This window comes from Dreissena polymorpha, chromosome 9, assembly GCF_020536995.1.
Source record: "Dreissena polymorpha isolate Duluth1 chromosome 9, UMN_Dpol_1.0, whole genome shotgun sequence".
Classification (NCBI taxonomy): Eukaryota; Metazoa; Mollusca; class Bivalvia; order Myida; family Dreissenidae; genus Dreissena; species Dreissena polymorpha.
The window spans coordinates 43,788,140-43,810,074 of NC_068363.1; the positions used below are offsets into that span (position 1 = coordinate 43,788,140).

General features: G+C 35.1%; 2 protein-coding genes across 7 annotated transcripts in view; one reads left to right on the forward strand and one right to left on the reverse strand.

Annotated features, from left to right (window-relative positions):
• LOC127844035 (mdm2-binding protein-like) overlaps window positions 1–20,601 on the reverse strand; it is a 48,802-nt gene extending 28,201 nt beyond the window's left edge. For 2 of the 6 annotated variants that reach the window (XM_052373981.1, XM_052373987.1), the window contains exons 1-13: window positions 20,235–20,386; window positions 19,927–20,024; window positions 18,068–18,141; window positions 16,901–16,974; window positions 13,417–13,465; window positions 11,265–11,493; window positions 10,277–10,372; window positions 8,099–8,196; window positions 7,401–7,464; window positions 6,113–6,233; window positions 5,052–5,378; window positions 2,220–2,387; window positions 268–399 (exon numbers count right to left, since the gene is read on the reverse strand). In XM_052373981.1, coding sequence (XP_052229941.1) covers window positions 268–399; window positions 2,220–2,387; window positions 5,052–5,378; window positions 6,113–6,233; window positions 7,401–7,464; window positions 8,099–8,196; window positions 10,277–10,372; window positions 11,265–11,493; window positions 13,417–13,465; window positions 16,901–16,974; window positions 18,068–18,141; window positions 19,927–20,024; window positions 20,235–20,265 — 1,561 coding nt within the window. In that variant the 5' untranslated portion in view covers window positions 20,266–20,386. Of the gene's footprint in view, window positions 1–267; window positions 400–2,219; window positions 2,388–5,051; window positions 5,379–6,112; window positions 6,234–7,400; window positions 7,465–8,098; window positions 8,197–10,276; window positions 10,373–11,264; window positions 11,494–13,416; window positions 13,466–16,900; window positions 16,975–18,067; window positions 18,142–19,318; window positions 19,406–19,926; window positions 20,025–20,234; window positions 20,387–20,458 lie in introns of those variants that run through there. The other 4 variants (XM_052373986.1, XM_052373985.1, XM_052373983.1 and 1 more) reach the window with 4 other exon arrangements.
• LOC127844034 (uncharacterized) overlaps window positions 20,396–21,935 on the forward strand; it is a 39,401-nt gene continuing 37,861 nt past the window's right edge. The window contains exon 1 of the mRNA XM_052373980.1: window positions 20,396–20,855. The gene's annotated coding sequence lies outside the window, so the exon portion shown is untranslated. The remainder of the gene's footprint in view (window positions 20,856–21,935) is intronic.

The following is a 21,935-nucleotide window of genomic DNA, read 5'->3' on the forward strand; positions in this document are numbered from 1 at the left end:
GAGTAACAGTTGATGAATGCTGAGATATAAGACCCACAAACATTGTCACCAAGTTTCATGACGATCTGATTTAAACTTGTTGAAATATTCAGCATTTTCTTGAACGCCACCTGCCTGCCAAGCTGCCCTGTGTTGTAAGATGGCGTATAAAAAGGTACATGCTTTTAGATTACTGCAGTAAAGACAAATACCTTCCAACCAAAGCCTTAGAAAATCTTCACAGAGCAATAAGAAACATTTTGCAAGAGAAATATTTCAATGCTCTACCTTCGTTGTGCTGCAGGGGTGAAGAGAGTGCCATGCTCTCGGATGACGGCAGTCGGGACAGGCATCGCCTCTGACTCTCCATGTACTGCTGTACCAGACGCTCCGGCCATTCATAGGAATTCTCACTGGCCTCTGAAAGAAAGAGACTTGTTCTGGGAAAACAGGGCTAAATGCAAGTGCCCAAAGTGTTGTCCCAGGTAAGCATGTGCAGTCCACACAGGCTAATTAGGAACGACACGTTCTGCCTTAACTGGATTTTCTGCCTAAACCTTGACACAAAACATTCCATAAAAGCGAAAATAGATGTCCCTGATTTACCTGTGCAGACTACATGTGCTAACCTGGGACTACACTTAATGCACATGCATCAAGCCCAGTTTTCCAAGAACAATGTTCTAATAAAGCTGTGTCCGTTTGTTTGTGTAGGTTTGAATTTTGGCCATTTTTAACACTTTTTCAGCGATATCACAGCGTTCATTTCATCAACTCACACTTTTCCTGGTTCAGCAAGAAAACCAGCACTAAGTACACAATAATGCAATTAACTGAGAACTGCCTTATTGAATCAGATATACAGTAAGGATGGCTTTAAAAACGATCAAATAACCACTCCCCACAATAGTTATGGGGCTAGGCTGGGAATCAAACCCACAATCCTCTGATTTGTTGTCAAGCGTTCTACCAACTGAGCTAGTAGGCCCAGTTTGAAAAGCTTTGTTACAAATGTTACTTATAACCTTGTACAGTTGTTAAGCATTTTCAAGGGCAATGAACTCTGGAATGTGTTGATTACTAAGTATAAAATGTGGCAAATCCCCAATTCATAATGATTACATAGAGGATATTTGTTGGATTCGGTGGATTATCGATTTTAATTCACGAGTGATCATAGAAAATAATATTTTCACGAGTGGCGCAGCCACGAGTGAAAATATACATTTTATATGATCACGAGTGAATTAAAATCGATAATCCACCGAACCCAACAAATTTTCTTTTTATTTAATGCTTTTTTTCACAGTTTATATACATTGTTAAAGAGTTTAACTTAAGAATTTCGCTGGGAAAATGACGTCATTTCGTCCAAAAAATGACGTCATTTAACATAAACAGTGAAAATTATCGATAATTTTCACTGATAATTTTCATTGTTTGAAACAGTGAAATTATCAGTTTTAATTCACTGATATTTCTCTATAAACCACCGGAAAGCATTAAATAAATATTTACAATTTTAATATAATTACTTGACCAATGTTGAAATTGTTTGTTCCACAAACTCAGTTTGAATGCTTGCTAACCGACTGACAAACCAAACTTCGCGGTGACTCCAATATACAAAGTACCCCCTTATAATCCTTGTTTGTGGATGTATAATTATATGCAACAAGTGATTTGGACTTGCCATGGCTAAGAAATCTCACTTGCCATCGCAACAGTTAGAGTCTTTTACTATACAAGTCTAAATAAAGCAAAAGACACCTAGCCATGGCCTGTTTTGAACCCCAGGTGCATGATTTAAAGAAACTTAGTACCAGACAACTATACAATTTTGCATACATATATTGCAGCTTGTGGCTTCAGAGATTGTTTTCACTTATATACTAAAAAGTGTATATAAATCATGTGACACCTGGGGGGTGGATTGATCAACTCAAAGGGCATGATATGAACACATTTAGTAGAGGACCACTTTACAATGTACATACTCAGCAGATACGAATGATCTGAATAACTTTGAACAAGGGTCAACCAAGAATCCTTATTATGAAATGTTGTTAAAAGTTGCCCAGCAGCTTAGGAGCTGTTTGAATGAAGCACAACAGAAAAAAGTTGGTCCAAATGCACATCCTGTACACTGCACAGGTAAGTATAGGATTCCCTGAATACAAGAAGCTGCTTTCCTCACAAGGTCAGCTTTTGCTTAAACAGAACAAAAGAAACACACTCACCATAGACTTCCTTCTGTAGATTCAAGACTTTTTCTGTGGAAGACATGAGGGTAGAAGTAGGTAGTCGAGCCCTAAGTTGCTCAAGGTATTGTGTTCTAACATTGGCCAGTATTGCTGTCAGTTCATTGGTTGCCATCTCTGTAGACTGATTGTTTGCCTGTCTTTCATCTGAAAAATGGAGTTTCAAAATCTGGGCCTGTACTCACCAACAAATTCTTAGACTTAAGAAAAAAGAAAAGTCTTAGATAAAAAAAGACTATTGTCAAGCAATATGGTCCCCTACCAGTGAAACTCCACAATTGTCAGAATTTTTTCTGTTGTTGCCATAGAAACCAGAATTTTTGACGTAGGAACAAAATGAAATGACGTGCATAATCTCCATATTGCCATCTAACAATGTTTCAAGTTTCATGAACAAATATTAAGAACTTCTAAAGTTATCGCAGGATCCCGAAAAGTGTGACAGACCGACTAACTGACTGACTGACGGACACACAGAGCGCAAACCATAAGTCCCCTCCGGTTTCACTGGTAGGGACAATAAAGAAATATCTGCAGGGTTGCATATTTATTGGCTAAAATGATGCTTATACATGTACCATTAACATCTTGTTTTAACCCTTTACCATACGTTTGTTGATGCATTTTAGTCCCCCAGAATATTAAATTGTATTAAGGACCTTTCTTACTAGATTCAATTGTTCAAGGCTTCATTTCCAACCCTTAGATACTGATGAGCAGCAAACAGCATAAAACCTGAACAGTGAGTTACTTGCAGGCTGTTCTGGTTTTATGGTGGTTATAGGCAGCCGATTTTCACTTTGCTTCTGAAGAAGAATATTTTTAAAGGTGCTAACTGCCTTGCAAGACTTGACTTTCAAGTAGCTTTAGAACAGTACAGGTTTAAGAATATTCTTTATTTTTGGACTTAAGTCTAAGAATAAGTTAGTAAATATGAACCTAAGTTTGTTTTGCCCAATTGGGAATATTATGTAGAACCGTCCAATTTAGATTTATATATTAAATCACCCTCATTTTCAAACAAGAGCACCACATAACGGTGCCACGCTTGGCTGCGGGTGCATTTTTTAATAAATGAAAGATTGTATTTTTTTTTAAAGGTCACAGTGACCTTGACCTTTGACCTAGTGACCCAAAAATGGGTGTGGCATGTAGAACTCATCAAGGTGCACCTATATATGAAGTTTCAAAGTAGGTTGAAGCACTTTAATTTTAGAGCCAATGTTCAAAACCTTGACAAAATGTTATGGTTTTAGCACGAAGCGGACACCACGACGGACACGACGAGCTGGCTATGACAATACCTCGGGTTTTCTCCAAAAACAGCCGAGCTAAAAACTATGAATGATTGATTGACTGATAAAAGTTGAAGAATTTATGAGAAAGAAACATAAAATTGGATTGTTCTCAACCAAACAAATGTAGTAAAATGTTTCTAACACTTTCAACAACTTTTTTTATGAAAGTCAAACAATCAATTGGAAATTTCAGGACTTGTTTTGGGGAAAAAAAAGTGTTCATCTGCATTACCACGGTATGAAAACCATAAACACAGATTGACTGCAAACTCAACTAACCAAGTTTTGAAGATAATAACTTGCTATTGAATAAGTCAATTATTAACAATTTTCAAAGAACCACGCAGTCATCTTCAAAATTTGCATCATGGGTAATAATATGAAAGTAAATTATTTTGTTCAATGAGATTCCTTTACTGAAAAAATAAACTAAAAAAAATCAATAATATTTGGATGGTAACATTTTATAATTATGATGAAACGAAAATGTGAGCATTCTTTGATATCAAATTAAGCAAAAAAAATTTGTAAATGCATATGCTCTAATGTCCATCAATTACTACAAGCTTATATAAATGTAATGAACATATACTATACAAACATTATATATCATTTATTTACTATCTTTCAATCAAATGGTTTAAAACTGATTAATTTATTAGCGAAAATTAAAATTTGTTTGACGTTGAAAAGTAATCTTGACAATAAAAAGATAATAAAATGGAGATCTGGCAAGAATACATTTGCCAACTATAATTTCTTACCTAGGAAATGAGACCCAATAACGGTGAATAACAGCACACACAAAAATTGAGATTTAAACTAACTTGCTATATTTAACATGAAATTAGTACCCTTATATTAAATACAATAAATAAAAATAGGCAAAACAGAGTATCAGGTAAAAACAAGAGCTGTGTTTGTGAAACACAATTCCCCCTACTGGTCTTTGAAGTTTCACAGCAGCTATTTGTCACAGTGACCTTGATCTTTTACCTAGTGACCTCAAACCATGTTTGATTGTAGATCTCAATGAGATGCATGCACATGTGAAGTTTAAAGAGCATAGACCCAAGAGTTTTCATTTTATGAGCAAGGTTAAAGTTTTGGGACAGACACACACATAGAATGACAGACAGGCCAAAAAACAATATACCCCCGATCATTTGATCTGGGGGCATAAAAAGTGTTAACAAACTGCAATATACCACAGCTCTTAAACACTTTTTAAGCAACTTTTTTAAATTTCCAAATGCATTACTTTTGTACTTAAATTCTTTGTTTCGACTTGGCAGTGAACATTTCATTTTTTCTAACAAGAGTTTTATTAATGTATAGGTTTTGTGTGTGTGCGTGTGTGCGTTTTTGTGTGTTGGAAATTTTGTTACACCACCCTTCTGCACATATATATTTTCAAAACAAAGATCTTAATTTGCACTACACTTAAGCTCTGTTCTTAATTATTAAGATTGTATTATACTTTGTACAAGTTTGTTGGCAAATTATTATGCACCTTTCCAACTCTGCAGTTTGACTCTCTGAAGTTGCAGCACGTCTCGCTCAATATGCTCCACCATTTCTGCATTGAGCGAAGGGAGGCAACTCAGATCCAGGTTATCGTGATCACAGCAGTTGTCCCCCTTTTCTCCAACAACTTCATTACCCTTTACAGGCACAAGGCATTGGTGGAATATGCTTGTAACTAGATGTCCACTGAGATGGTATGGATGACGCAGCAAGCAAGCTGTTGCTACAAAGTTCTCAGGAGAAGTTCGGTTATCAGGGGCAACAAGAAGGAAGTAGAGAAACTCGTAGCCATCTTGGAATTCCTCTTCAGGCTCTGACATGTGGGATAAAGAAACAAAACTGTAAGTAAAGAAGTCTGACTAGCATAACACCACTATGGCATTTGTAGTTTTTGATAGCTTTCCCATTTTAATCCACGAGTTCGAGAGAAATTATTGTTTTCACCCCTGGCACAGCGGAAGTGAAAATATTAGTTTTCTATGATAAAATAGAGACAAAAATTGAAAATATACTGAAACTTAATTCCATGCGTTTCCAAGGTTTGTGTACTTTAAAAAGGCTTTAACTGTGGATATAATGTCATGATAAAAAAATCAAAAAGTCATTTCACAAGTTAAGAGTCTAGCATAAATGACAATCTGTGTCATTTACTGTGTGAAGTTGGAATCAAGTTGTTACAGTGAAACTGCGATAAGTATCAATAACTTTTAATGTTATTGTTTTTGAAACAGTGAAAATTATTGTTATCTTTGACTGGATTTTTAACTAAAACAGTGATTTTGTATTATAAATCACTGATAAATCACACAGTGTATAACATTAAAGCATAAAATAACAAGAAACATGGCACCACCACTCAAATAGTTTTTCAACATTTTCCTAATTAATTAACTTAAGGTAGAGCTTGACAGAATGCCCACCTAAACTACCATCCGCCCAGCGGCCATATGCCAAACTTTAAACAAGCAAACTTTGCAAAAAACCTTGTTACAAGCATTTATATCATGTGTCAATGACCAACCCCATTGATGACAAAGCCTAACCCACCTTGGGCATAAACTATGTCAGCCATGATGTTTTCCTTCCAAGCCTCAGTGGACAGGCCAACTTCTGCACAAGAGGCGATGTGAGTACCAGAGTACACAGCTAGTCTGGCCAGCAAACCCTTCTGAAAACATATTAGGGCTTGAATGGACAGACCTACTAGGAAAACTATCAGGAAATTGAATACAATTATGAATGAAAACCCTTTCCTTATTAAAATAACTATTAATGTAAATAAATATATGACATTGACAATAAAACCATTAGGGATAAATTAGAAATTCGTCAGTATGAAATTTCGTGGTTTAATAAAAAACAACTATTTCGTTGACACGTAATTTCGTGGATTCCAAATGTTCAGGTAGACTGACTGGCATTATACTTAAACTTTTATCAAAACAAACAGCGTAATAACGAAGCATATTCTGTGTTGACAGCAAGACAGGATGTTAATGTGCACTGAAGCATGAAAGTGTTGCCGATAAGTGTCGATAAGAGCGATAAAGCGGCGCACATGTGGGGGCCCGCTCGCAAATTGCCATCAATGTTGTTTTGGCAATATTTGCAATTCTCAGCGCAATCGGTCTCCTAGTAGTAACAATAGAGTAATAAGGTCCCCAAAATACACGCGTTAAAACCTCTTTTAACTTTAATTGGCACTAATAGACATGTGATAAATCTGCAGAATGCTAATTTGATGACATCATGTAAAAGAGAACAATAGTTGATATACAGTTTAAATACCGTTCTTGATTTAAAAAGTATTATTACCCAAACACTTTACATTTTCAAATCGTAAATGTTATTTAGTCAATTATAGTGTAATGTGACCAACTGAAGTGAAGAAACTGTTACAAAAAAAACAACAAATATCTCAGATAACTGACAACAAAAGAAATTGTTGGAAATGATCGATTTCGGATTAAAAATGTATAAATAATCGTTGGTACTTGAATTCGTGGTTCAGCGGACCAACAAAATCCACCAAAATTTGTACCACACGAAATTTAATGGTTTTACAGTATTTAATGAGGCAAGTCTCAAAGCTCATGTACCATACTTTCTTATTGAATTTATTAATGAAATGTTGCAATACTACAGATTGTCTGTAAATTACATGAAAAGAAAACAAACAAAAATACATTTAAAGCAATTATAAAGTAAAGCTTTAAATATGTAATTGCTAACATTAGCTCATCAACAAGCTAAGTTTGGAACATAAACAAAGTGAAAGTCATAAAAATATATGTACATTACACATGAAGTGCTATCAATCCTGCATTATACTCACTGTGTCACTCTCCTGGATGTAATTCATGAGCACTTGCGCCACTGCTGGCTTCTGATATAGGCATCTGAAGACGAGCTAAGGTGGGTGTCTTTTGAAGCTCATGAGGTCCAAATGCAACCCATAGGCTGCATAATGAGAGGACCAGCAATGTGACCCACAACTTAAAACTATTTACTAGACTCACATTTGTTGGGATGAGTTTTTGTATTATAGCAGCTGCAGTATTTAATATTTAGCTTTACTAAAATATACTCAAATTTGTGGTGGTCCTGAGCTGTGTGTAGGTGGGGGTGCCCAGAATACTCGAAGGAAACCTCAGCTGTCCTTTATGATCATTTGGAATGTGCTAGGAATGGAAATTGAATCTGTCTTGCACGGGTGAGAATGGCATTAACTAAACACTGTGAAAACCAAGCTACGGTGTATACAAAAATTCTTGAAAGTGTTGTTTATCACAAGTTGCCAAAGGAAGACATAATGTAAAAATGTGCAGATATTTGGCATAAAATCATATGTCTTGCACATCTGTACTTCACGATGATGTCATATTTGAAGTTTTGATTTACCAGTAATGTCTTGCTGAAAGTGGACGTATCTTCCTTAAGCAACATTTACAATTTTATGACTGATTGACTGACTATACAACCAACAATGTTTCCAATAAAACACATGCTTTGACATCACAAATACAAGGATACAGTTTGTATGTGTGTGGTGTTCTGTAGAACGAAGGTACGCTCATCAGTAAAACCTCATCCAGGATTTCAAATGTGCGACCTAAATGTGCTCTATCCATCTGCAAGGTAAGAACAGGACCTATATGTGCACAATTCTAAGGCAAATCTTTAATAAATAATATTACTGGAGGGTATTCCCAAGAGCAATGTAGATAAAAATGTACAGTATTGCTCAAACTATTGGTAATAATAAGGGATAGGAAAGCTATTTGAATTATTCAAATTAATATTATGCATTCTTGACCTATTCATGTATTGTATAATTGTCGAACACAAAAAAGTGCTTATAGTCTATAATAGCCAGATTTTGTGTTTTTATTGTGTATTATCATTTTAAAGGGGCCTTTTCACGTTTCGGTAAATTGACAAAATTTTAAAAATTGTTTCAGATTCGCAAATTTTTATTGTAGTTATGATATTTGTAAGGAAACAGTTAAACTGAACATTTACCATGCTCTTAAATAGCCATTATATTCATCTTTTGACGTTTTAAAAACCTGAAAATTATAAAGCATTGCAATGCAAAACGATTGAATAATTTGGAGAGTTCTGTTGTTGTCGTTATATTTTGTGATATTACGAGGATTGCTCATATAAATTATAAAATACATCACTTGTTGTATGAGCACGGATGGCCGAGTGGTCTAAGTGATAAACTTATACTCTAGGGGTCAGTGGTTCGAGCCCAGTTGAGGGTTACTTTTTTTCTGTCTTTAATTTAATTCTTGTTTTTTTACTGGAGCTTTTAGGATCCAATGTTTACATCGATCAATATAAAGCATTGTATGGCAAACTTAAATACATGCCAAAATCTGTAAAAAGGCCCCCTTTAAGTGGTTATGCCATCATGTCAAATGTCCATTGACCAGACAAGCTTAAATTTTGATTAGAATTGAACACTACTATTTTGTGTGTTCCATGTATGGTGGTACAAATTATGGTGTTGTTCCATGAGCACAAAACAAAGTATACAATAAAAGAAGTGAGTATTAGTATGCTTTATAAAAACCAAAAGAAATAAGAACTACAGGCTTTTCTTATTTAAAGAATACTTTCAAACAACGGACAAAATTGTCACAAAACCAGGTTTTCAATAAAATAAAAAATAAAAGTCTGATAAAGGGAGACAACTACAACTCAAAAATGGACATTGCTACTGATTGGTCAACACAGTTACCCCCCTGTTTCAAAATCAATCTATTTTCAATCGTGGCTACCTAGACCATGGAGATATCTACGTAATTCTTTCGCGCGACACACCGTCCAATGATGGTGAACAAATGTGCCAAATGATTTTAAAATCTGACAATGAACAACATAGTGATGGTCCGGACAAGCTTGTTCCACCCGCCCGCATTCGCCAATCTAATAACCAGTTTTTTCCTTAGGAAAACCTGGTTAAAAATGTATGGCTATATTCCTGCAGACAGCTGTTAGTGAAGAACAATAATGTATCACAGTCAAATGTCTAATGTCCCACTAACATTTCAGAAATTTCCTGTTTTGGCCTGCAAAAATGGCAGGTATGGCTTTATATAACATAATTTGTCCACCAACTTCAAAGTTAAGCATGAGAAATAGAATGAGATTGAAATTATTGCAATATAATCTTCAAACTACAAGTTCGCTATTTGTTCTTAAATGGTTGACATCTTTTAACATTGCAACTTGTGATACAATGTATAACAAGACTATCATACTTGACACTGATTGAGATTATACTATTATTTGATTCAATACTCAATCAGGTGCATTCATTGTCTATTGTACATGGCTATTAGCTCAAGAAATAACAGTCCACTGGTTTACTGGCCATCATCCTGTTGTACAAACACATGTTCAATGTCAAACCAGATAAAGATGATCAGGTTGAAATCGGATAAAAAACGAGTCCGATATAAAATGTCTTAAATTTTAGAGTCAGTTATTATGGATGAAAATCTGGATGTGAGAAAAGTTGAGGCACAACATATATTTATTTTGGCTAAAAAATGAGCTTGTCCAAATATTTTGAGTGTCCAGAAACATAGAAAATACCAGCAATTTGCCCATGCAATATTGGCTTACATGGAAAATAACAGAAGCAATATTGGTTTACATAGAAAATAACAGAAATTTGCACATGCAATATCGGCTTACACATTGCGCAGGCTCCTGGCTTGGAAACATCAAATCAGGTGTGTCAGACGAAGCCCGGTATAAACTGAGTCCAGGAACAGTAAATCCTTTGTTTTCCTTAAATTTACTGCGATGTTTAACTTTTTTTAAACAGCATAAGGAATAAGTGTGTTTTATTTCATGATTTTAAATAGCCACCTCAAGTTGCCTCTGAGGAGGATTACAGACAGATTGAGGCATAATAGACAGGGATTAAAAAAGTAATATCCATGCATATTGAGCTTAAATTAGAAAATGTTGTAAAGGTGGTCTCTTGACCTTTTCTGGTTTTCAAGCAGTTAAAAACTGCTTGTATATGATCAACATATGCACAACTTACAAACTCTAGGAATTTAGTGTCAGCAGTTGTATTGCAGATGTTTGTCGCTTGTTAATAAAAAATGTAGCCCAATCCAAATTCGGCCTCTTTTAATAACATTCAAATATATATGAAGATTTGCAATAACAACAACAATGCCTACTGAACGTGACTATCACAATATTATGAAACTTAGAAACATTGTTAACCCTTTCCCCTCCTAGAAGCAAAGTTAAAATGGCCTTTGCAACCAGCATAAAACCAGAACAGCCTGCGAGTAACTCACAGTCTTGTGAGTAACTTGCAGTCTGTTCAGGTTTTATGCTGTTTGCTGCTCATCAGTATGTAAAGGTTGGAAATGTAGTCTTTAAAACTTGAATCAAGTAAGAAAGGTCTTCAGTCTTCAATTAAATGTACATTTCTAAAGTACCACACATATGTCAACATACGTATCTAAGTGGTAAAGGGTTAAGAGCAAAATTCTTGTCACCATCCAAGTTAAAACAAATTGGCAATAAAATACAGGAAAAAATACAAAATACTCACAACACAACATTAAACATAGATTGGGCTGGTGGCACCACCTTGGAAAACTCAACCCAAAAATTTAACATTATTGGGGATTTTAACTTGTTGAAAGTCATTACTTACAATTTTGTCAGAGACGCACACTTTTCCACGCCACAGCAAACCCTTGTCTAGTGCTGTGTAGCCTACAGCCTCTGGTGATGTGCAGCCTATGGCCCCCAGACTGACCTCAGCAGCAAGGAACCTCTGCAGGAACTCTGAATGCGGGCTCGCATCTGGGTCCAGAATGGTGAAACGTGCGTTGTGCCAGTCCTTGAGCCTGCGCAGGGCCCCTAGCAGCAGCACGTAGTCACTGTGGGAGGAATGGGAGATCACAGATTAAAATTCATGACTGACAAGAATTTTCAGGACATACAGTCAGCAGTACAGTGTTGCATTACATTTTTTAAGGATTGTTTAACCCCCCCCCCCCCCGAACTATCAATAGTAATAGCCTGAAAAAATGCAAAAATTTCGTAAATGCCTGTCACTAAGTGAGTGTCAGAGCGGTATTTGTTTATTCTTTGCATGTGTTATCAGTTATTAATGCTTTTGTATTCTCAGTGATTGATGCATTATGCATTGATAAAGGCACATATTATTTATGTTATCTGTGATTAATACACATATGTTATCAGTGATTAATGCACTTCTGTTATCAGTGATTAATGCACTTCTGTTATCAGTGATTAATGCACATATGTTATCAAATATTAATGCACTTCTGTTATCAGTGATTAATGCACATATGTTATCAGTGATTAATACACATATGGTATCAGTGATTAAAGTATTTATGTTATCAGTGATTAATGCATATATGTTATCAGTGATTAATGAGGTTATGTTATAAGTGATTAATGCACATATGTTATCAGTGATTAATGTACTTATGTTATCAGTGATTTATGCACTTATGTTATTAGTGATTTATGCACTTAGGTTATCAGTGATTTATGCACTTATTTTATGCACTTATGTTATCAGTGATTAATGCATCAGTGATTAATGCACTTATGTTATAAGCGATTAATTCACATCAGTTGTCAGCGATTAATAGACATACTGTGAAATCATTTATTTTCGACAGCACAACATTTCGTCATTTTTATAAAAATGACGATTTCGTCAGCACTTAATTTCGCCGATTTCTGATTTTGAATTTTACAAAAATGCGTCAGTCAATATCCGATTTGTGTGTAATACATATTCGCGATCAATCGCAGTTGCGAAGAATCGTGGTACGAATGCGGGAACACACTTGAGAATCACTGCAGGAGGTGGGGCCTGTTTGTCACATGCCAATTAACTAGTCTTTTGTTATCAAGGGACAGTAATGGACCCTCGTAATGTGTGCCATTCACACGTTCATTGTTATGATAAGCGGACAAGTGGGATCGAATAACCGTTAACGAGTGTTTGTAACAACGAAGCCAATTGCCAATTAGTCTTATTCTATTATTATAATTGCCATACTGATAACAATCGTAATGTCAATAATTTAAAAATAAATAAATTGATACATAAAAAATAGTAATAAGTGTGGTTAAACGCAAACAATCAAACAACAAACAGCAATTAAAATATTCTTTATTAATTTGTGATAAATACGCATGTTGATCACACATCGTCATCTTTTCATTTGGTTTATTGTCTTTCATCGGCATTCGCTGCGTGATGGCTAATATGCAACACCCCTGAAAAACACAATGCACCTAATGGGTAATAAAGTTATAAACAATAAGCGCAAATTCATTACCATTCTACATAAACGAAGTCAACGCATTCGATACAGCTGTACTGCACACGCGTTTTAAAGAAGTGTAAGGTGTCAGTTAAGTACCTTGTGTAATCTACTTCCCTTTGTGTAAAAACCGGATTAATCTAGATTACGAAACAGCAGTGAATGTGTGCATGGATTATGTTGGAAATATTGCCTCATGTCTACGGTCAAGTTTTAAAATATTGTTCAACTTGGTGTTTGTTTTTGTTCAAACATAGAGCATGATTGTTCGTTAGGATCTTAAATTCGCCGATTAGTCGACTGACGAAATTTATGAAAATTAATGCCTGACGATTAATAATGGTTTCACAGTATGTTACATGGAAACACTGCTTTATCCCACCTTTTTTGAAGGTGGGGGACATAACCATTGCAAATTTACAACTTGAAATCATAAGGAACAATGCACGCAAGTTTTGAATGGTGTATATTGAACTATTAAACATATTGTACCTGTTTGTTCTGTCATCTTGCAGGCACATAAAAACATCGAGCAAACAGCCTGCAATAGAATGAATGGCTAGATAACAACATAAGACCTGTAGTGGGGTGGTTATAGCGAACTCTGTGAACACTGTTTTTTTACATGTGGTTAAGATATTATTATACTTATTCAATTGGGTTTTGTATTGTCATTCAAGTGATCAAGACCTCAAATATTTTGTCAGTAAGCAAATATTGAAATGTGCCCTTTTTTGCATGCTATTATAACTTAAAACAAGAGCACCGCCTTGCGGGTGCAGACCGCTCATCTATTTTCTTTTTAAAGGTGAAGGGACTCTCATTTTCAATCACAAAGGAGGGAGGAGTGGAGTGAAGAGGGGTGTATAGTGTGGGGTTGTGGACATTTATTACATTATCTTCCAAAAAAGCGAAAAAAAAAAAAAAAAAAAAAATCGGGGGGGGGGGGGGGGGGTTGGGGGGGGGCGATGGGAGGGGGGGGGGGGGGGTTTGGGTGCGATGGTTGGACGGTATTTCAAACATAACAGTTTAAAAAAAAAATGGGAGGGGGGGGGTATAGTGTGAGGGTGTGGTGGTAATTTGTGAGATGATCTTAAAAAAAAAAAAAAAAAAAAAAAAAAAAAAATTGGGGGGGGGGGGGTGGGGTGGGGGGGGGTATAGTGTGAGGGTGTGGTGGTCATTTGTGAGATGATCTTAAAAAAAAAAAAAAAAAAAAAAAAAAAATTAGGGGGGGGGGAGGGGGGGAGGGGGGGGGGGAGGGGGGAGAGGGGGGAGGGGGGGGGGAGGGGGGAGGGCACGGGGGATGGTTTGGGTGGAGTCTATTGTGGTATGTCAGGTAAGAGTAGTTTCATCAAAGTATCAATCAAATCTAATCATAAATAAAGAAGTTATGGCAATTTTAGCAAAATTTAATAATTTGACCTTGAGAGTCAAGGTCATTCAAAGGTCAAAGTAAAATTCAAGTTGCCAGGTACAGTAACCTCATGATAGCATGTAAGTATTTGAAGTTTGAAAGCAATAGCCTTGATACTTAAGAAGTAAAGTGGATCGAAACACAAAATTTAACCATATATTAAAAGTTACTAAGTCAAAAAAGGGCCATAATTCCGTAACAATGACAACCAGAGTTATAAAACTTGTCCTTTTACTGTACCATTATGATAGTTTGTGAGTGTTCCAAGTATGAAAGCAATATCTATGATACTTTAGGGGTAAAGTGGACCAAAACATAAATCTTAACCAAATTTTCAATTTTCTAAGTATAAAGGGCCCATAATTCCGTCCAAATGCCAGTCAGAGTTACATAACTTTGCCTGCACGGTCCCCTTATGATAGTTCATAAATCTTGCAAGTATGAAAGCAATAGCTTTGATACTGTAGGAATAAAGTGGACCTAAACACAAAACTTAATCAAATTTTCAATTTTCTAAGTATAAAAAGGGCACATAATTCTGTCAAAATGCCAGTCAGAGTTACATTACTTTGCCTGCACAGTCCCCTTATGATAGTTAGTAAGTGTTGCAAGTATGAAAGCAATAGCTTTGATGCTTAAGGAATAAAATGGACCTAAACACAAAACTTAACCAAAATTGTCAATTTTCTAAGTATAAAAAGGGCACATAATTCTGTCAAAATGCATGCCAGAGTTATCTAACTTTGCCTGCCCAGTCCCCTCATGATAGTAAGTAAGTGTACCAAGTTTGAATGCAATAGCATTGATACTTACTGAGAAAAGTGGAACTAAACGCAAAACTTAACCAAAATTTTCAATTTTTTAAGTATAAAAAGGGCACATAATTCTGTCAAAATGCACGCCAGAGTTATCTAACTTTGCCTGCCCAGTCCCCTCATGATAGTAAGTAAGTGTACCAAGTTTGAATGCAATAGCATTGATACTTTCTGAGAAAAGTGGACCTAAACGCAAAACTTAACCGGACGCCGACGCCAACGCCAACGCCGACGCCAAGGTGATGACAATAGCTCATAATTTTTTTTCAAAAAATAGATGAGCTAATAATAAAATAATTTCCATCCATTAATATCATTCAATAACTATTTGCAACCACTTTGAACTGCTTCCTAAAAGACCATAGTTGCAAGATTTGTAGCCAATAGTCAGAGATAAAAACAAAATTTTGGTCCTGACAGGTAAAACAACTATCTACTAGACTGCATAGAAAATACTGCTCTTTTTTCCACTCTAATAAATTAACAAGGAAATCAGTATAAAAATCCAGTAATGTGACTGTCAATAGACTAAATTTACTATCCAAACTTGATGTTAAATTAATTAAAACTTAGGTAACATATTAAGTTACATTTTTAAGTTAGGACAAGTAAAACTTTACTAGTCCAACTGGACAAGTGGATTGAATGTTGAGCCTTGGTTGGCAAATATTCTAAATACATAAATGTAGCATACACTTTCACAAATGTTCAATAACCGTTCCAGCACAATTCTCAAGCTGAAAGGCTACACAACCTTTTGCCAAAAGAAGAAACAGAGTTGAGCTTGTATACATAAAGATTGTAACAAGCACAATCCTTGAATTGATATCCCTTGCCATTGATATCTATACACCTACATCCATATCTTATATAGTTTCTAAGATATAGCCCTTACACAATTTTGTGACAGAGGGACAGACTGACTGACGGACAACCCCGGGGGGTAACTTCCTATCTACGGGTATATAGGGGTATGCCGAAAATATGGGGTGTGTTTTTCGACTAAAATTATAGATATGGGTATGGTTTTGAGCATCTAAGTATAGATCTGGGTATTGATATCAGAAATTTGCTTGTATATAAATGCATATAAATTTGAAAGTATCAGTACAAAAATGGGTATGATAAATTTCCTTCTTGTATATAAATCTAAAAATAAACATATAATAGCAAATTCAATAAGTATACTGTATTGATATGAAAGATATGTAAATTCTAGTATGAAATGTGTCCACTTTATCAAATTCTAGTATTGAAATGGGTCCAGTTTATCAAGATTCTTGTATTGAAATGGGTCCACTTTCTCAATGGTATCGAATACAAATGGGTCTGCTTTTTCAAAAATCTAGTATCAAATTGGGTCTACTTTATCAGAGTTCCGGTATAAATATGGGTCACATTTCGGAAGTCTCAGCGGGACACCCCTACCCAAAATTACTCCCCCCCCCCCCCCCCCCGGGCGGACAACGCCAATTCTATATACCTATGCCATAGGTGGGCGATAAATATTTGGGAAAAACAAGCACCTATTAAAAAGTTAAAAGATTCTTATAATAAAAAATTGCTATTAAAAAGGACAGATTATCAATATGACAGTTTTGGGGGCATAAGTTTCCTAAGGAGATCTAAAAAATATCAGCCATAGTGTTTGAATGTTTATGAGCTTCAGCCTGGGAACACAGGACTGCACAGGATTATCGAAGACAATACTGCGACACACATGCATTAATATATATTCATATAATACCTGCCGCTGGCAAAGCATCCACGAGCCTATGCACACTTTCTGCTGCTTGTTTAAGATTCGTCTCCCTTTGATCACTGAATAAGATTGATTTACAAAACATTTAAGGTATAATGATGACTGCTTCCATGAACACACTGTCAATCAAATGCTGTGTTTTTTTCACCATTTGGGGAATGGGCCAGGTCCCTTTGGATTAGGAAAATTTGCGGCGTTTTCACTAAAATTGGGAAATTAGTGCTGTTGTTGTTTTGCTTAAAAATACCTTAAAAGCAGAAAATGTCATCCCATATTAGCCGGTGCAGACTACACAGACTAATCAGGGATGACACTTAATGCACATGAAGTAAGCCAAGTTATCCCAGAATGTGGCATGTATAATTTCTGAATATTTTTAATATTTTTGTTCATGTCATTGACACATGAGTTGTTTCAAAACATCAAATGCTGGTACTAGATGGAAAAATAAAAAATAGACTCGATAGTTACTCCATAAAAACCTTACTTTTAATGAAATTCTGTGTTTCAATAAGAAAAGTGCTAATCAAACATAAATCTTATATATTTTTTCTGCTTGTTAATACATATCTATATTAGTGCATGCCATACTTATTTGTATAATAACATTTTGCATATACATTTTTAAAAACACAGTTCAGGGCTCAACATTAACCTAAAAACCAACTTGCCCTGCCGGGCAAGTATTTAGATAATCTACTTGTCCTGAACGTAAAGCCACTTGCCCAAACATGAAATATCACATTAACTGTAAACCTCATTTTTTTTTTATAAAGATCAAAATGATACACCACAAAATCTGTTTTATTTTTGCACATTTAACAAAATTATTACAGAAATTAAAGTATAATTAAAGTCTAAATTAAATGCTCTTTGTTCTTTTTTGCACTTGCCCGGCGGACAACTAGATTATAAAATAACTTGCCCGGACCCAGCTTCAACTTGCCAGGGGCAATAGGACAACCGTTAATGTTGAGCCCTGCAGTTTGTTCAGGCAAACTTAGGGTGTCAAAACAAAATCCTTTCATTCACCAAAATGCCTACATATGTTCATATGTCAGTAGATTAATAACAAAATTGTGTGCCTGCATGCACTGTTGCATTGAAGGTAATTATACTATTTAAAATAATAAAACGTGACCCTCTGCTTACCATTCATTAACATTTGTGGAACACAAATCTGTCATAGGCTGCCAGGAACAGTCTTTGGCATCAGATGATTCAGGCTGAAACAATTTAAAATAAGAAATGTGTTTATCAGAAACACTTTGTCCCCTTTTGCGCCACTTTGATTTAGTTTTTTTACCTTGAAGGATGACCTTGACCTTTTACCACTCAAAATGAGCAGCTCCATGAGATACACATGCATGCCAAATATGAAGTTGCTATCTTCAATATAGCAAAAGTTATTGCAAAATGTTAAAGTTGGCGCAAACAGACCAACAGACAGGGCAAAAAAAATGTCCCCCACTATAGTGGTGGGGGACATAAAAACAAAAACATCTGAGAACCAAATTTGAGGACAACTTTCAAGTGATGTTACTGAGTAGAGGTATGATGTATTTGAGCAAAGACCTAGAATATTCTAGGTCTTTGATTTGAGAAATTCCATGACATTAAAAAAAATGTTTTCGACCAATTTAGCCGATCTTCAGCTATAATGTAGTAATAGAAAAAGTAAAGCCCTATTGGTAATGGTAAAAGTTTCAAAATACATAATCCTTGAATGTTCCAAACGCAGAAGCGCTTCATGTAAAGGAACCTTGACAACTAATCTTGATGTAAGTATAATATTAAAATGCTATTTGTTATCTTTGCTATCATAACTTTTAAAATAGCGATTTGCAAAATTAATTCCAGACAGTATTGCATAACTTCACAAATTTAATTATTTGAAGTAAAGGTAAATGTAGTATTTGTAAGCTTTACCAACATTCAAAATATCAATTAATTTACATAATTAATTCCAAACAGTTATACATAACGTCACAAAATAATTTTATATATAATCAATTAAATGTTTCATTGCTATTATCATTAGTTACAATATTAAATAATTGTTTTTATATATTCAGGTTACTATGGTCACATCATCCATAACACACAGTAACGATGCTTACCACTTAGCCATAGAAGTTATGAAAGTCAGAGAAGGGATCAAATCCAGTGTCGCCTTATTTATCCCTTCCATTATTTAAGCCTTTCAGTGGTGGTAATTGGATAAATGGATTATCATCTCAAAGGTTTTGAGTAATCAGGTGGTGATAATTGGACATGATTATCTGCTCAATCGAGTAATGTCATTGAAAATTAGGCACTGGGGGGCAAATGTCCACTTCTAAAATAAGCACTGGGGGGCAAATGTCCAGATGCAAAATAAGCACTGGGGGGCTTATATCCTACCTGTCATTTCTACTGGGGGGCAATTGTCCAAATGTTCATTTTTTCATTGGGGGGGTTTGTCCTGGGGGGCTTATGTCTGGATCCCTCCTTGATCCAATGAAAAACAAATAAACAATCAAACACATATCAACAGTCTAAAAGGCAAGAGGTCATGGTTGGTAATAGTCTTATTTATAAGACGCCCAAAGAATTTAGAGATACTTTTTATATGGGCTAAATTCTTTGGCTCCAAATATTACCAACATAAAAAGTAGCTTAATATTTGAGAGCGTCAACAAGTTGGACTAGGTTGGGAATACCGTATGAGGGGAGAGGGGGACCAAACTTCATCAAACCACTGCTTGTGAAATGTATTTACTTTTTTTATTTCATGGCAGCTTAAAAAACTCATCTACCATCATAAAAATATTGGTATAAAGCAGTATTTAAAAAAGTACTTTAGTAGTCCATGTAAATGCTGTATGATTGCTTTTGGAATGATGACCTGCACATGAATAAGATCGGATATGCAGACTGCAGAGCAGACATTTATTACCATACACAAGCAATTAAGATTTTGCAGGTAAATAAGGTAGCAACTACAAACTATAATCAAATAAGTTACTTACAAATGTTTTGTCATAATCATGATAATGAATGATGGCAGCCTGGGCATTTTCTTGGTTGGCTTTGTAAAACTCTATGACTGTATCCACAGCAGGATTGTCTTAAAATAACATGATGATCAAAATCAAAACAAATATAATACCCTTTGCAGGGGTAACAATTATATAGATCAATAAGTAATAAACGAGAATCTGTCAAAAATTACATAGGGTTTATGATTGTTTACATCCCGAAAACACATGACAAATCGTTTTTCATATGCGTAATACAAGTTATTAACGAAAATAAACAAAATAATAAAATATTATACCTTTCTTACATATAAATACAACGTGTATCATTATGAATCAATGGTTATTTCCGTAAATAAATTATATACTTTATTCATAATTAATTCTTTCAAATTGTCCCGGTTCTATGAACGGCAACTCTTCCTTTATACAAACTCTCCATTTAGGAGACATTTGAAAATTGAAAATATAAACACAAGTGCTCAAACTCTATAATATGCTATATTTCCAAAACAATGCATACCCGTCCAAAACAAATGATCGAGCTTATAACCTCAACTTTCAGACAAAAGACTGCCATTCTTATTAATTTTTATTAATGATATTGGTTTTTTCGACCCAGGCGGCGTAGCAGACGGTCTTTATGCTAGGCGACAGTGAAGGCCGCACGGGTTTACGCATCAATGCCAAAATGCCGGCGAGTGACCGGCCGTCGCTCCTTGCTTGGCTGAGCGAGCGAGCTGTGCAGGAAATTCAATAGTGCTCCACACCGCCTCGCCGGGGTGACCTAGTTTGTAACGCTTTCACAGCAGCCATTGTTCGCTGGGTTTTTCTCTTTGTGACTTGAGTGCTGGGAAAATTGTGTGATTTCTTTGTCTCACAGGACAAGGGTTTGAGCCTTGGCTTGACCTGGATGCCAGGTATGGGTTGTTTACAAGTATTTAAGTCTTATTGGCTGTCAATGTTGGATAAATCAGTGTTTTCTTGTAGTTTATATGGTGTGGTGAAGCTGGTATTGGGGCTTGGTACGTTGTGTTAAGCAAGTGCTGACTGGATCTGGTATGATAATGAATCCTGCAGTATTGGGGGATCTGATATGCTCACAATCCTTTGTGAGAACTGGGTTTAATATGTTAATATTTAGTTTGGAATACAATGAGAGCAACTCTTATCTGTTTGATTTAATCATATTTTATATAATAATTTATGTAATACTCATTCATGTGGCACAAAATCAGATCATATAGCATTTAATATTTCAATAGTAGAGATTATAGTACTATAATTATGAAGATCATACAATCTTAAGATTGAATTACAGAAAAAAAATAATTTGAAGAAATATTTTAAATACATTTTAATTACTTAAAATATAAAAAATGTACACATAATAATACAATATACTAGCAGGTATGTGTATTACCTGATACTAGAAAATGTAGTTCTTTTTTAAACTAATTTAGTGTTAATTATTATTATTGATTAATATTGGTTAACATAAATTTAACTTTCAGAGTGGTTTTAAGCTTATAAATACTTTAAAAAAAAATCCATGGCAGCAGAGATGTAGATGCTATGGGTTAACTCATAGTGCTGGCTAGGTAACTGAGCTTACAGTTTGAACTTAACGAAAAACAAAATGTTCACTTTTCAATTTCAGACAGTAATTTGGGAAAAACATATACTTTTTGAGATTAGGGATAGGGCTTGAATTTGGACCTAGATTTTACCTTTAAAAAAACACTGATTTAAATCTAGCATCCCCAGATAACTGCTTTTATTTACTGTAGGTTACTTCCCTTTCACTAGATAATTTATTGAATTTCACCAAGGTAAATTATTTCTAAACAGTGTTAGTTACTCTGGCCTTGATTATAATTATGAATTGTGGTATGTATTAAATAAAATGCATTGGCTGTCATGATATAGTATAAATTTATGAGAATCAAACTCTTCATTTGTATGTATATTTGTATTAATAAATGTAGTGTGCATGGATA